General features: G+C 36.0%; 2 protein-coding genes across 2 annotated transcripts; one reads left to right on the forward strand and one right to left on the reverse strand.

Moving 5' to 3' along the window:
• The first annotated feature begins 2256 nt into the window (after window positions 1-2256).
• On the forward strand, window positions 2257-3693 carry LOC122304985. Its single transcript, XM_043117249.1, has 4 exons — window positions 2257-2339; window positions 2731-2792; window positions 2838-2989; window positions 3328-3693. Exons 1-4 carry the CDS (start codon window positions 2257-2259, stop codon window positions 3691-3693), a joined length of 663 nt encoding a protein of 220 aa, XP_042973183.1.
• A 4099-nt stretch (window positions 3694-7792) lies between these two features.
• Window positions 7793-9799, reverse strand: LOC122305801 (exopolygalacturonase-like). Its single transcript, XM_043118347.1, has 4 exons — window positions 9594-9799; window positions 9086-9391; window positions 8432-8950; window positions 7793-8311 (listed from the first exon to the last, which is right to left on the reverse strand). Exons 1-4 carry the CDS (start codon window positions 9723-9725, stop codon window positions 8072-8074), a joined length of 1197 nt encoding a protein of 398 aa, XP_042974281.1. The 5' UTR covers window positions 9726-9799; the 3' UTR covers window positions 7793-8071.
• Between the last annotated feature and the right edge of the window lie 2712 nt (window positions 9800-12511).

The following is a 12511-nucleotide window of genomic DNA, read 5'->3' on the forward strand; positions in this document are numbered from 1 at the left end:
TTCGGTGTGGATCACATTGCCAGGTTTGCCTCCAAACTTTTATCATGAGTAATGCCTTCATAGTATTATAGCTCTTATTGGTTAGTTTCTCAAGAGGGATAATCCAACACGATGTACTACTCATACGATGGTGCGAGGGTTTGTATTGAGATGGATGTTACAAAAGGTCATCTTAAAGAGTTATGGATTGGCACTCCCAGGAACCCTAAAAGTTTTTATCAAGTAATAGAGTTCGAGACGCTGCCTGCCTATTGCATATGATGATGTCATGTTCAAGGTCATAACGTTAAGACATGTAAATGGGAAGGAAATAGGCAGGATATGAATCAGAAAGAGAAAAAGAACAAGGACAAAAATGGTCTTTGAAAGGAAAAAACAGGTGAGGATCCTGTTAATGATTCTCATAAAGGGGAATCTAGTAAGATGAGAGAGGTGCAATTGCACATTTGAGATAACAGTGTAGAGCAGAAGGAATTGGCGACGAAGGATCAGATTAAGAATATAGATGTAGGAAAAGAGATCATTTTGATGTCACGTGTTCAAACAATTGAAAGATTGCCTAGTGGGGCATGGAATATCTACTAAAGTGGTGAATGTTAATTATGATATTGTTAATCAAAAGGAAGGGTTGCTAACGGCTTCAATGTCATTGGAAGGAGGTGGGGGTCTGTCTTTGGGGTTAGGTTTTGTATCTAATGAGGAAGAAATGCGTGCGGGTGTAATGTTAGATGAGACAAGTGCAGATGTTAATGTTGTTGATCAAGACCAATATACTATTGTTGAATTACTAGGCAAGGAGTGTTGTGAAACAAATTTTGAAGAGGTGGAAATTGTTAGAAATGACTATTCTCATGGTCAAGTTTGTTCGGACTCTGAGTCAGATGGGGCCTTGGAGCACTTAGCAAAGGTAAAAACTGTGGTATTGGATTCTGATGTTCACCAGGAGATGAAAATTTAAAGGTAAAGGAATTAAATTAAGGGCTCTTCCAAAGTTGTTAGCAACCCTCCAGACTTAATTTATGAGGACATCTTACCTATTCAAGAATGCTACAGTTAGAGGGACTTCAAGTAGACGTCTTAAGTGCCAACCTATTTTAAACATTAGTGCTAATGTTCAGGTTGCTGGCAGCACAATATAAGTATTGACTATGAGAAACTGCTGGTAATTAGTACTATGTAATTGTACAGTCACAATTTTTCATAGGACCACAAAATTTTATGCGATTGACAAAAAATTTTAATTAAATACATAGTTGGGTGAACACAGGGCAGGAGTATTATAACAACATGTTAACTTTGAGTTACAAGCAGGGTCTACCCTATTTTCTTGCTGGCTTTCTCACTCATAAGAAAAAGCCAGATAAGCCACAATATCTAAGAAGGTTTCCCATTTAAAACCATGGACCAATTTTTGAATTTCATGCTTTATGATTCAAGTTCTTAATTAAGATCTCTGTCGACTAATTAGAATTGATTTTTTTTCTTGGCCTCGAAAACATGCAGTGGAATCCTGAGCTGAGGCATTACGGCACAAAAACTATGCCAGTAGTCCTTGACTTTACCAAACTTGGTACAGTTATTACATATACATATATAGGCATATATCTATATGTATATGTAATAACTTCATGTTAATGCACTTAATCTAAACATGTATGTTTATTTGGAGCAACATCCTACAAATCTAATGAAAAAGACAAGGAGAAATCCTCTTGATCATCCTGGACTTGCATCAGTCTCAACTGCTTAGGGAAATCTCTATATCTATACATGATGCTAGCCTTTTTTACTTTATTAATTTTCTAATTAATGAAGTTTACCTATTATGTATCACGGAATTCATGGTAATTTGGAAAAAAAAAATGGCCTTCACAGGGTGAAGACCTCAAGAAGGCAATCTGCAGCAGGTGTTTACAAAGAGTGCATAACCAAGGAATAACCATTAATTTACCTAATTAAAAATGTGTTTGTCTTAACTTGTATGAACACGTTTCTAGCATGCGCATAGATCTACCTCCAAGACAGGAAATCTAATTTTGGATTTGGCATCAAACCTCGGACCTAATTATGTATATTTGTAGCTAAACAAATACAATGAAAAATTTCCAGAGAATGAAACCGGGCTCAATCAACAGAGATACACACACAGAGAAGAGGCAGCAATAGGCAAGAGATTTACCAAGGGGGAGAGGGAGAGATGCTCGATTTGAGAAGAGAAATCAACGCCTTACTCGTGAGTGGCGCCAACTGGCGGCAATGAGGTTGAAAAGGGCAGCAACTGTCGGCAGTGACTGGACGTCGAAGGAAGCCGATGCAAGGAAACCACCGTCGATGATCGAGTTTGTCTAAGAGTAGTCAAAGGTAAGGCGAAATCACAGGTTGGGGCTCGACGCGTATATGATTTCCCAAGAAGCAATACACTGACCGTGTGAAGGGCTTTTGATTAATGGCCACTACTCTAATTAATTCCTGCTCAACTTTTAGCACGACAGAAATGTTGTCATTTAAGGCCACTTATAGGCACGATTTATGGGTCACCGCACGGAATCTCATGACATTTCCCATTATTTATTTCGTTTGTGCCTTTTTGTGGCATAAGCCATCTATTTCCCACTAGCAGTTGTCATGGGAAGCAAAATCGTGGCTAAATGCCAAATTTCTTGTAGTGCTAGTTTCAAAGTTACATCTTAAAGTTCTTATTATTGCTGAACCAATGGTGAATACTTCCAGGTTAGAGATGTGGCGTGATAGATTAAGGTTTGAAAACTCTTGTTCTAATGTTGATATAGGGGGTAAGTTATGGATTTTTTGGTCTCAATATATAAATCTTTTCACAGATTGCATGGGGGATCAATTTTTTATAGTTCGGGTTAATGGGAACTTGAAAGAATTCCTATTTACTTTTGTTTATGCGAAATGCTCCTACTTGGAGCGTAGAAGACTTTGGAGTGCTTTGATGAGTGCAAACATCCATAATATACCATGGATGGTGATGGGTGACTTTAACATTATTAGGAATGATACCAAGCAAAGGGGGGGTTGGCCAAGTCTGGCTTTGGCTACAGAGGAATTTAATTGTTGGTTGGATTCTTGTGGCTTGCTTGAGATGCAATTTAGTGGGAATTCCTATTCTTGGTGTAATGACATACTGGCCTATGTAGAAAATGGGCTCGACTTGATCGTTGCTTTCTAAATATGGTTGCTTTTGATGTATTTCTTGATGCTCATATAAAATACTTGGCGAGAACTTCATCAGATCATGCCCCAATGTAAGTATCATTGGAGAAGCAGTTGATACTCTATGGCTATCCTTCCTTCAAATTTTAGCATATGTGGGTATCCCATTCTCAATTTTTTGGATGTGTTTCTGAGGCTTGGAATGTCGAGGATGTTGGGGGATCAAGGTTTTATAGCATTGTATCAAAGCTTAAACGTTTAAAGGTTGCTCTGAGATCATGGAATAAGCAAATTTTTGGAAGGACTAAAACCAACATTGCAAAGCTTGAGGCTCGTATCAAGGGGTTGGAGGATAGTCTACATTCTACTTTTTCAAAAGAAGTGGAGATTGATTTAGTTGTCTCTCAGTTGGAGCTCTCGATTTGGTTGGATAGGGAAAAGCAGCGTTTAGCTCAACAAGCCAAACAAGGATGGATAAAAAAGGGTGAAGCAAATTCGGCTTTTTTCATGTTGTGAGTCACCGAAATAACAAAGATGTGAAGGAGATGAAGCTTGAGTATGGTACAATTCTTTCTTCACCTAAGCAGATTCATGATGGGGCTATTCATTATTTTTCACATTTCTTGGAGGCTGGTGATAGACGTGGTGAGTCGAATCTGAAGGAATTGGTACAATAGGTGATCTCTTTGGAAGATAATGAGTTTTTATGTCGTGTTCCGACAATGCAGGAAGTTTACGATGCTCTTTACTCCATACCGGAAGATAGTAGCCCGGGTCCTAGCAAGTTTGGTTTGGGTTTTTAACTATCTTGTTGGCACATTGTGGGCATTGACTTTGTGGATGCTATGGCGGAGTTTTTTTTAGGTATGGTCCTCCCACGATTTTTTAATACAACTTTCTTGGTATTAATTCTGAAAGTGAAAAATCCGGTGAGCTTTGATAAGTTTAGGCCAATAAGTTTGTGTACAATATTTTACAAAATATGCTCAAAGATTGTGGTTAATTGTCTTTCCCCTTTGCTTACCAAAATTATTTCACCTGAGCAAGGAGCCTTTATCTCAGGCCGTAGCATTTTCGAAAACATTAGTGTTACTCAAGAGATGATTCATGCTATTAATAAACCGTCTTATGGTGGAAATGTGGCTTTAATGATTAACATGGCCAAGGCTTATAACAGTGTGGATTGGTAATTTCTTTTGCATGTTTTGAAATCGTTTGGCTTCTCAAAAAAATTTTGCTTGCTTATTACACAATGCATTACTAATCCAGAGTTCTCAGTTGTCATGAACAGAGTTTCAAAAGGTTTCTTTAAAGGTGGCAGGGGTTTGCGACAAGGTGACTCAATCTCACCTTATTCGTTCATTTTAGTAGAGGAAATATTCTCGAGGATGATGAAAAATAGGTGGAGCTGGGCAAGATTATTCTGTTTTATCACCCAAGGGGCACTCCTATTATCTCTCACTTGCTTTATGCCAATGATATGGTTTTATTTTTCAATGGGGGAAAGGCATCTTTGAGGGCTATTTTTGATGTACTTAAGGTCTATGAGGAGTGGTCGGGGCAAGTAGTGAGCAAAAGGAAATTGTCTATATTTTTTTTCCAAGCAAATTTCAGTATCTAGACGCAGTGAGTTGCTTCATTTCACTGGTTTTGTGGAAGGTTATTTTCCTTTCAATTACTTGGGGGTACCTATTATTTCAGAAAGATTAGATAATGTTCATTTTTGAAGACTTGTTTGCAAAATTCGGTCGAAGGATGGAAAGCTAGACTATTATCTAGTGGGGCTCGACTGCTTCTCATGAAACATGTGCTTTAAAGCATATATATACCTGTGCATTGCATGTCAATCTTAAGAATGCCTAAAGCTGTTCTTGAGAAGATTCAAAGGATTATAAGCATTTTTTTCGGGAGAGTGAAGGATGTAAAAGCGAAGAAAAAATGGCATGTTTGGGAGGATATTAATTTGCAAGCCGATTTCAGGAGGTGGGTTGGGTATCCATATTCTACATGTGGTGCAGTCTTCTTTACACATGAAAATAGCTTGGAATTTATTGCAAGGTACATATCTTTGGTCAAATTGTTTTCATGGTAAATATGTTGATGATAAACATATTTTTGTGGTGGATCCAAAGAAAGGGTCTAATTTTTGGAAGATGGTTTTGAAGAGTTAGTGCAAGCTAATTCTAAATGGAAAGTTTGTAATGGACAAATATATTTTTGAAGAGATCAGTGGTGTGGTAATGTGCCTATATGTGATCATTTCCATATTATTGAATTACCAAATCTAAAACTGGAAGATTGTAAAACTAGTATGGGTTGGAATTCGAAACTATTTACTCGGTTGGTGGGATACCAAAAAGCAGAGGAAATTATAGTGCAACTGGGCAGGATAAAAAGTAGGCATGATGTGCTAATATGGCTTCCGAATGCTGATGGGACATTCTCTACACGTAGCGCTTGGTGTTGTATACGAACAAGAGGTCCAAAATTTCCTTGGGTGAAATGGGTTTGGCACCTAACTCTTCCAAAAAATAAAAATTTAATCACTATGTGGAAAGCCATGCATGAGTGTCTTCCTTTAGATGACAAAATCAAAACAGTCAGTATTCCTATTGTTTCCCGATGTGATGTTGCTTAGTACATGGATATGAAGATCTCAATCATGTCCTTGCGCGAGGGGAATTTACTGTAAAAATATGGCGAGTTTGTTCTGTGGGTCTTGGAGTACCATGTATGGAAGGCTATTCCTAGAGACAAACGGTTGATTGTTGGCATTGGCTGGCTAGAAATTCTCCTTGATCTGGTCAATTACTAGGCATCCTTCCATCTATAATTACATGGCACTTATGGGGGCGTTGAATCAAGGCCAAGATGGAAGGTATGGTGGAATCAATGCAAAAGGTTTGGTCTTCCATTAAATATTGGGTGTCTTGGGGTTGCTTTAAAGCTTAAGGAAGTAAGAGCTAGTGTTTACTTAGCGGGATGAAGATATTTTACAGTGCTTGAAACTGCCTTTATAAGCTAATACGAAGGAGGTTGTAACTCAAGTCCAGTGGAACTGTGGAAGTATCCAAAACAAGGTTGGGTGAAGTTGAATGTGGATAGTTGTTCTCCCTGTAACCCAGGGCCATTGGGTGCGGTAGGTGTGATTCGGGATGATAAAGGTGATCTAATTTGTGGTTTTGCAGCTTCTACAGGTCATAATTCCAATAATTATGTAGAGCTGATGGGATTACTCCAAGGGTTGCAACATATTGATATGTTGGGATTGTCAAAGGTGGAGATTGAACTGGATTCCATGCTTGTGCTCAACTAGGTGAAAACGCAGTGATGTGGCCTTTGATACATGAAAGATTATTAGGATGAAATCCAAACTTGTTCAGTTGGACTTACCATTTCGTTATCTCATTGTTATAGAGAAAGCAAGTCAATTTAAATGGCTTAGCTAAAAGGGGAGCTCAAGCTATCATTGGTACATGGTCTTCGATGTCAAATTTGCCATCCTTTATTAGAGGAAGCATTCGGTTAGATAGGGAGGGTTTTCCCTATATTCGAAAAACTAGGAAATGTTGTTAGAGGGCTATGGGGAGTGCATAGTGGATTAATTTATTTTTTTTAGCCTCTGTGATTATTTTTTTGCTAGTCTTTATCACAACAGTGAGTACCAGATTGTTATTACGGCTTGTTCTCCTCAACCATAAGTGAGGAGGTTTTTTATAATAAGGAGGACCGTCTTCCAAGTTTTAAAAAAATAAAAATATTTACACACTCTATGATTATAAATATTACTTCTTGTATGTATATATATATAGCACTACAAACAAAAAATCAAGTATTTTTGTTTTTCCAAAAAGTCAAAAATTTCTATATATTAATATATATACCAGAGGCTACATCTAATTAAGCATGCAGCATCAACAACTCAATCATCATAGGAGAAAAACGCGTAGTGTATTAATAAATTAATGAATAATTAAAAAAAGATATCAATTCATGATACAAGGCTGATGGATGGAGAAATGCAAGATCAGACGTTGGAATTTAAGATCGGGAAAGAGATCATGCAACTGAAGAGGTATTAACAATTTAAAGAAGAGCCTGCAGGCGGGCGGGGAACGTCTAAATTAGAAAGCCTATTCCAACATTAATCATCTGCTGGAAACCTCCTAATTAATTCTATTGGGGTCTTGACATGACATTTAACATTGATATTGATTTTGCTATGGGAAATCTTGGAATTGCTTGCTGGTTGGGAGGGCCGGTCTGCTAATTATAAGAGTAGCACGTACAAGCTGTCCAGTGATTTTGTCTGATCTTTGGGGCCGGTTCCAGTGCTGACATATATATATATATATATATATATGTATAATAAAGTCATGTAATTTGTTAGGACTTTACATAATATTATTTTCTCAAATATCCTCTAATTTTTTTGTTAATATTATATATATATATATATATATATATGTGTGTGTGTGTGTGTGTGTGTGTGTGTATTACAATAAGGATTACTAGTAACATTTATAATTAGGTACAGAACTGATCGTGATCAGGATCATATTCACATGAATGATCGATATATAGACTGCAATTAGCTGCATGCAACAATCAGCAATTAATACTATTATATTTAGAATATTATTTATTATTATTATTTTTATTGACAAAAGGTCAATGCATGGGTTACAACCAATGGTAAAGTACTCATGTGGAATAGATTACATGAAATGGACGGGGTCTCTACTAAATCTTATTTCTGCTAGCTGCCGACTGCATGCATTACTTTAAAGCGATGCATGGACATGATGGTCACGAGAATGCTCCTTGATTGAGGATTAATATTACTCATTTAGTTTTGAGGAGCATTTTGTTTAAGTTGTTCTGTTGCCCCCGCTCATTCTGCAGATGACCCCGTACAAGCAGGAGGGTTCTGAGTTCCAGCAAATGTGGGTTTGACATTCTCACATATTGCTTTATACTCTCCAGACCCTGTGAATTTAATGTCGATGTTCTCAAGATGCACTTTCTCGCATGGTACGCTCTTGCTACAAGATATCTTGACAGCCTCTACACTAGTACTAGTTCCTCGAATGTTCTTGAAGCTAACGTCGCTGATCTTGATCGTAGAGGGAATCTAGAACCAGGAAGATCGATCCCAAAAGAAAAGAAAAAAAAATCATAGTTTCTTTAGTTTTTTCTTGCATATTGAAGTCGATTGAAGCTGATAACGTAAAATTCCATGTGATATTCTTACCTGAGCTTTGCATATACCATGTGGGCAGTATCCTTGATCTATGAGGAGACAATTCTCCACGTTAGTCATGTCAATATTCTCGAAATGCAGACCGGTTGCAGTACCAGGACTAGGGCTAGCAGGCCATGTCTTGATCCTCACGCCATTTGTGGCATCGGTAATGGTGCAATCGGTGACTGTGATTCCAGTCACAGGTTCCTCGTCCTTGTATTTTCCAAGGCTTCCAATGCTGATGCCATGGCCAGGTCCACATGTTACTTTTGTGATAGTAACGCCTTGGCTTCCATCACCAATGGAGATACAATCATCACCAGTTCCAATCTTTATATCGCTAATTGTAATCAAAGATGAACGTCCAATGTGGATTCCATCGGTGTTGGCGCTGTCTGCAGGTGCAGTTATGGTTAGTTGTTCTAACTGCATGTGTTTGCAGCCCAACAAGATTATGTGGAAATATTTGCTGTTTAGTGATGTTATGTCCTTGACTACTGCATTTGTGAGGAAGCTGAACTTCAAATTCTGCATGCGTTCATTTTTTAAACATTAAGAACCACATATTAATAAATAATAGTAAGCGATTAGTGTCATATATATATATATATATAGAGAGAGAGTGGTGGAAAATCTATAGCATGCATGCCGAACAATTCTTACAGCGGCAAATACTCCGCAGTTGGCGTCATTGGCACAGTTATTTGATTTCCAAGCTAGTTGTCCTTGCCCATCGAAAGTTCCACCCCCTGACAGAGTGAACCCATCAACATGAATGATTTGAATCCAGAAATCCTTGAATTTACCGGGGTCTGCCGGAGCCTGGACGGTGCCATGATTCTGGAATTCAATAGGTCCCTTGCAAGGTCCTTCTAAGCTCACTTCACCTAATTTGAATGTCCCTTTTGGAACCACAACTTGGTTTTTACCACTTGCTGCGCATGCATCTTTCCAAGCACTGGTCAAAGCCTGATGATCATTACAGAAATCGAAAACGAAAATAGAATAAATTACTTCAGCCTTAATTCTTCTTTTTAGATCATAAGTAATACTGATGATCAGATCAATAATTATGATGAGTATAGCATTTAAACATTTATGCTGATCAACAATATGTGCATGATCTTAAATGGAATTGCAGTAGTATATATATACACACACACACACATACCGCGGTTATATCTCCACCAGGCTTTGCTCCATGTGTTGTCACATCAAAAACTGCGGCCTGGGCATGATCAATGGCATTAAATGCCACTAGAAACACCAAGGACATCAACGCGAGGTTTATATTCACAGCCATCTTGATCTTTTATCTATCTATCGCACCTCTGCCTTTTTTTTTTTTTTTTAGTTGTTGTTGGTGTTGTCTGATATAAATGATCGATGAAAAGATCCTTTGGTTAACATAACTATTTATAATGCATGGGTGTTGAATCTAAACCGTCTAAATTTGTTGAAACTGTCAATCGATCATTTCCTAATGTTATGCAACACCTTTAATAAGTTTTATGGTATTTATAGTTTATTCAACTAATTCAATGACTTCGATCTATTCTTAGCTTGGCTTCGTCCTTGAAGCTAGCTCTCACTCAATTGAATGGCATTTGTCCCGTGATTTTCTGATCTTAGATCTACTTCTAATGCCCAATCGCTAGCTAGCTAGCTAGGGAGATTAATTAATAGTTAGTAGCCTGTATGCATGGCAAACAATTATTAATTAGTATCCTAATTTAGTAATTAATTATATATGAAGACCATCTACCATGATTCTACACTTATTAGTATCCTAATTAGTGTAGAATCTTCGATTATCAATGGTTATTAGAGAAAAAATCATTTTTGCGTACTCTTTTTACATTCTATTGATGTGATTAACCAAAACGATTATTTTATATTAAAAAAACTTGATGCAGCCAATCACATTAATTGAGTACGTAAAGAGTATACAAAAGTGATTATACGTAGAATTTTTGTATATATCACAACATAGATATGATGCAATATTAATCACATTTATTCTCTAAACTAATTTAAATTATTTTGGACCCACACGGGAGGGAATTAAAATACTGCATGCATCCAGTACCTTCAATACCCATGCATGCATATTCTCCCCACACAGACACATGATGCGCGCGCGCGCACATATATATATATAAATATATATATATATATACATTTTCTTTCATTCTACATGATAGATAACTTACAAACTTATATATATCGAGCACACTAAAATCTTGATCGTTAACCAGTACTTAGCCTTATAGATTTAATTAATCAATGAGATTTATATATACAAGACTTTTTTCTCTATGATAAAGGATATTACTGCAGCACATTATGGTAATAAAGCTCTATATACATATATATATATAGATATAGTATATTAGCCGTTTGATTTATAATGTTATCCTTGTATTTGCTGATCATTTAGGTCAATATATATTTCAGTTGTAACGATGCCCCGGTCCCGAAAGTCAAGGGAGTTAGCTCATATTACCTAAACTCATCTCCCAACAACACAATATATACATTCCAAATTCCCTAAAAACCATAAAAATTATTATTACAACCAATAACTATAATATATTTACTCTAAGATACCAAGAAGTCTCAGAATAACCATCAACCTTCAGCATTTCTATCAAAATAACCAAATAAAACTACTGCATAAAACTCTACCAAAATCGAGGTACCCAAAGTCCTCTGTTTATACTTAAACCATTATATTCACATAACCTTACCCATATTTCCTATTCTTGATTCTCCATTGAATCATCTAAATTATCACAAAAGTATTGTGGAGATAAGCGGTGAGTTATCAACAATTTAGTAAGTAGAGAATACGTACTAATATGTAAACATGAGCATTTTCAGAGAGTTCAGAATGGAGAAACAAAACATTTCGTTTCAATGTGCATATCTCATAATCATATTATCAGAAAATTAAAGTGACATTTCACTATTCATATTCAAAGCCCCGTGAAGCTTTTTCTTTGAATTTGACTAGACTTTGACTTACTAACTCTGAAATTAAACATAAAAAAATTGTTTAGGAGTATCCCAATGTAAATAGAAACTTAATTTAAGAATACACATTAATTTCTATGATTTCTATTCACATTTTAGCATTTTAATCTAATAATAGGGTATTTAGAGTGTACTTTTACGTATTCATCACCATGTCATTTAAAATCTTGTGAATAAGTCTCACACTCTTATGACTCTTACAAACAAGTCTAACAAATTTAAAAATTAATAACATAATTTTTATGTTATTAGTTTTTAAATTATTATTATATATATAAATTTTAATTTACGATTTAATTATATAATAATTTGGGTCTAAAAAAATATTTTTGGACCCAAAAATAATTTTTAGGCCCAATGGGCATTAGTGTTTTTGAAGTGGGCAGGGGGCGAGGCAGATAACATGTTCACCTCGCCCCCCAGTACTTGGGGGGCCCACCCCCGCCTCCCGGAGGCGGGGTGTGGGGTGGAAATACCACCCCCTACATATCCTCACAATAGCGCTAGGGAAATATTAATCATCACCTTTAGAAAAATCATGTAGTTTGGGTAAATTTTCAATTGAACAGATATCTCATCTTTACACCTGAAATACCTATTTTAATTGTTCAAAACCTAAAATTATCTTAACTCTAAAATACCATCCTTTCTAAATTCATCAATATCCACATAATCGAAATCATAATTTAATACTACTGACATATAATGTAGTAGGAAATCGTAAATCTCTTAAACAATAGTAGTTCATAAAATATCCTTAATAATACTTATATTAAAAATCAATGTAAACTACTAATCAATATCTAATTTAAAATCATCAAATATTTATCTCTATGTAATAGGCTTAAAGTGTTTAAAATAAAAGATTAAACTCTTACAATTTACCACCAAAATCTAGTTGTAAAATTAATACTAGATAATATAATTAAAACCTTTAAATATTTTCTATGAAATCAAGTTTATGGTTAATACATTTATCAAGGTAAAATTATGCTTAATTTAAAAAGATTAAACAGACTAGAACAGTGAATTTTAAGTATCTGAATTATATTC

The sequence above is a fragment of the Carya illinoinensis genome, chromosome 3 (assembly GCF_018687715.1).
Source record: "Carya illinoinensis cultivar Pawnee chromosome 3, C.illinoinensisPawnee_v1, whole genome shotgun sequence".
Lineage (NCBI taxonomy): Eukaryota > Viridiplantae > Streptophyta > Magnoliopsida > Fagales > Juglandaceae > Carya > Carya illinoinensis.

Excerpts from the sequence above, each read along its gene's own strand:
- LOC122304985 (XM_043117249.1), top strand. The coding sequence starts at position 2,257 with ATGAGGTTGAAAAGGGCAGCAACTGTCGGCAGTGACTGGACGTCGAAG. Across the intron at positions 2,340-2,730 it reads AAACCACCGTCGATGATCGA|GTTAGAGATGTGGCGTGATA; the intron begins GTTTGTCTAAGA and ends GAATACTTCCAG. Across the intron at positions 2,990-3,327 it reads TCCATAATATACCATGGATG|CATATGTGGGTATCCCATTC; the intron begins GTGATGGGTGAC and ends TTCAAATTTTAG.
- LOC122305801 (XM_043118347.1), bottom strand. The coding sequence starts at position 9,725 with ATGGCTGTGAATATAAACCTCGCGTTGATGTCCTTGGTGTTTCTAGTG. Across the intron at positions 8,951-9,085 it reads ACTGCGGAGTATTTGCCGCT|AATTTGAAGTTCAGCTTCCT; the intron begins GTAAGAATTGTT and ends GAACGCATGCAG. Across the intron at positions 8,312-8,431 it reads ATGGTATATGCAAAGCTCAG|ATTCCCTCTACGATCAAGAT; the intron begins GTAAGAATATCA and ends TCCTGGTTCTAG.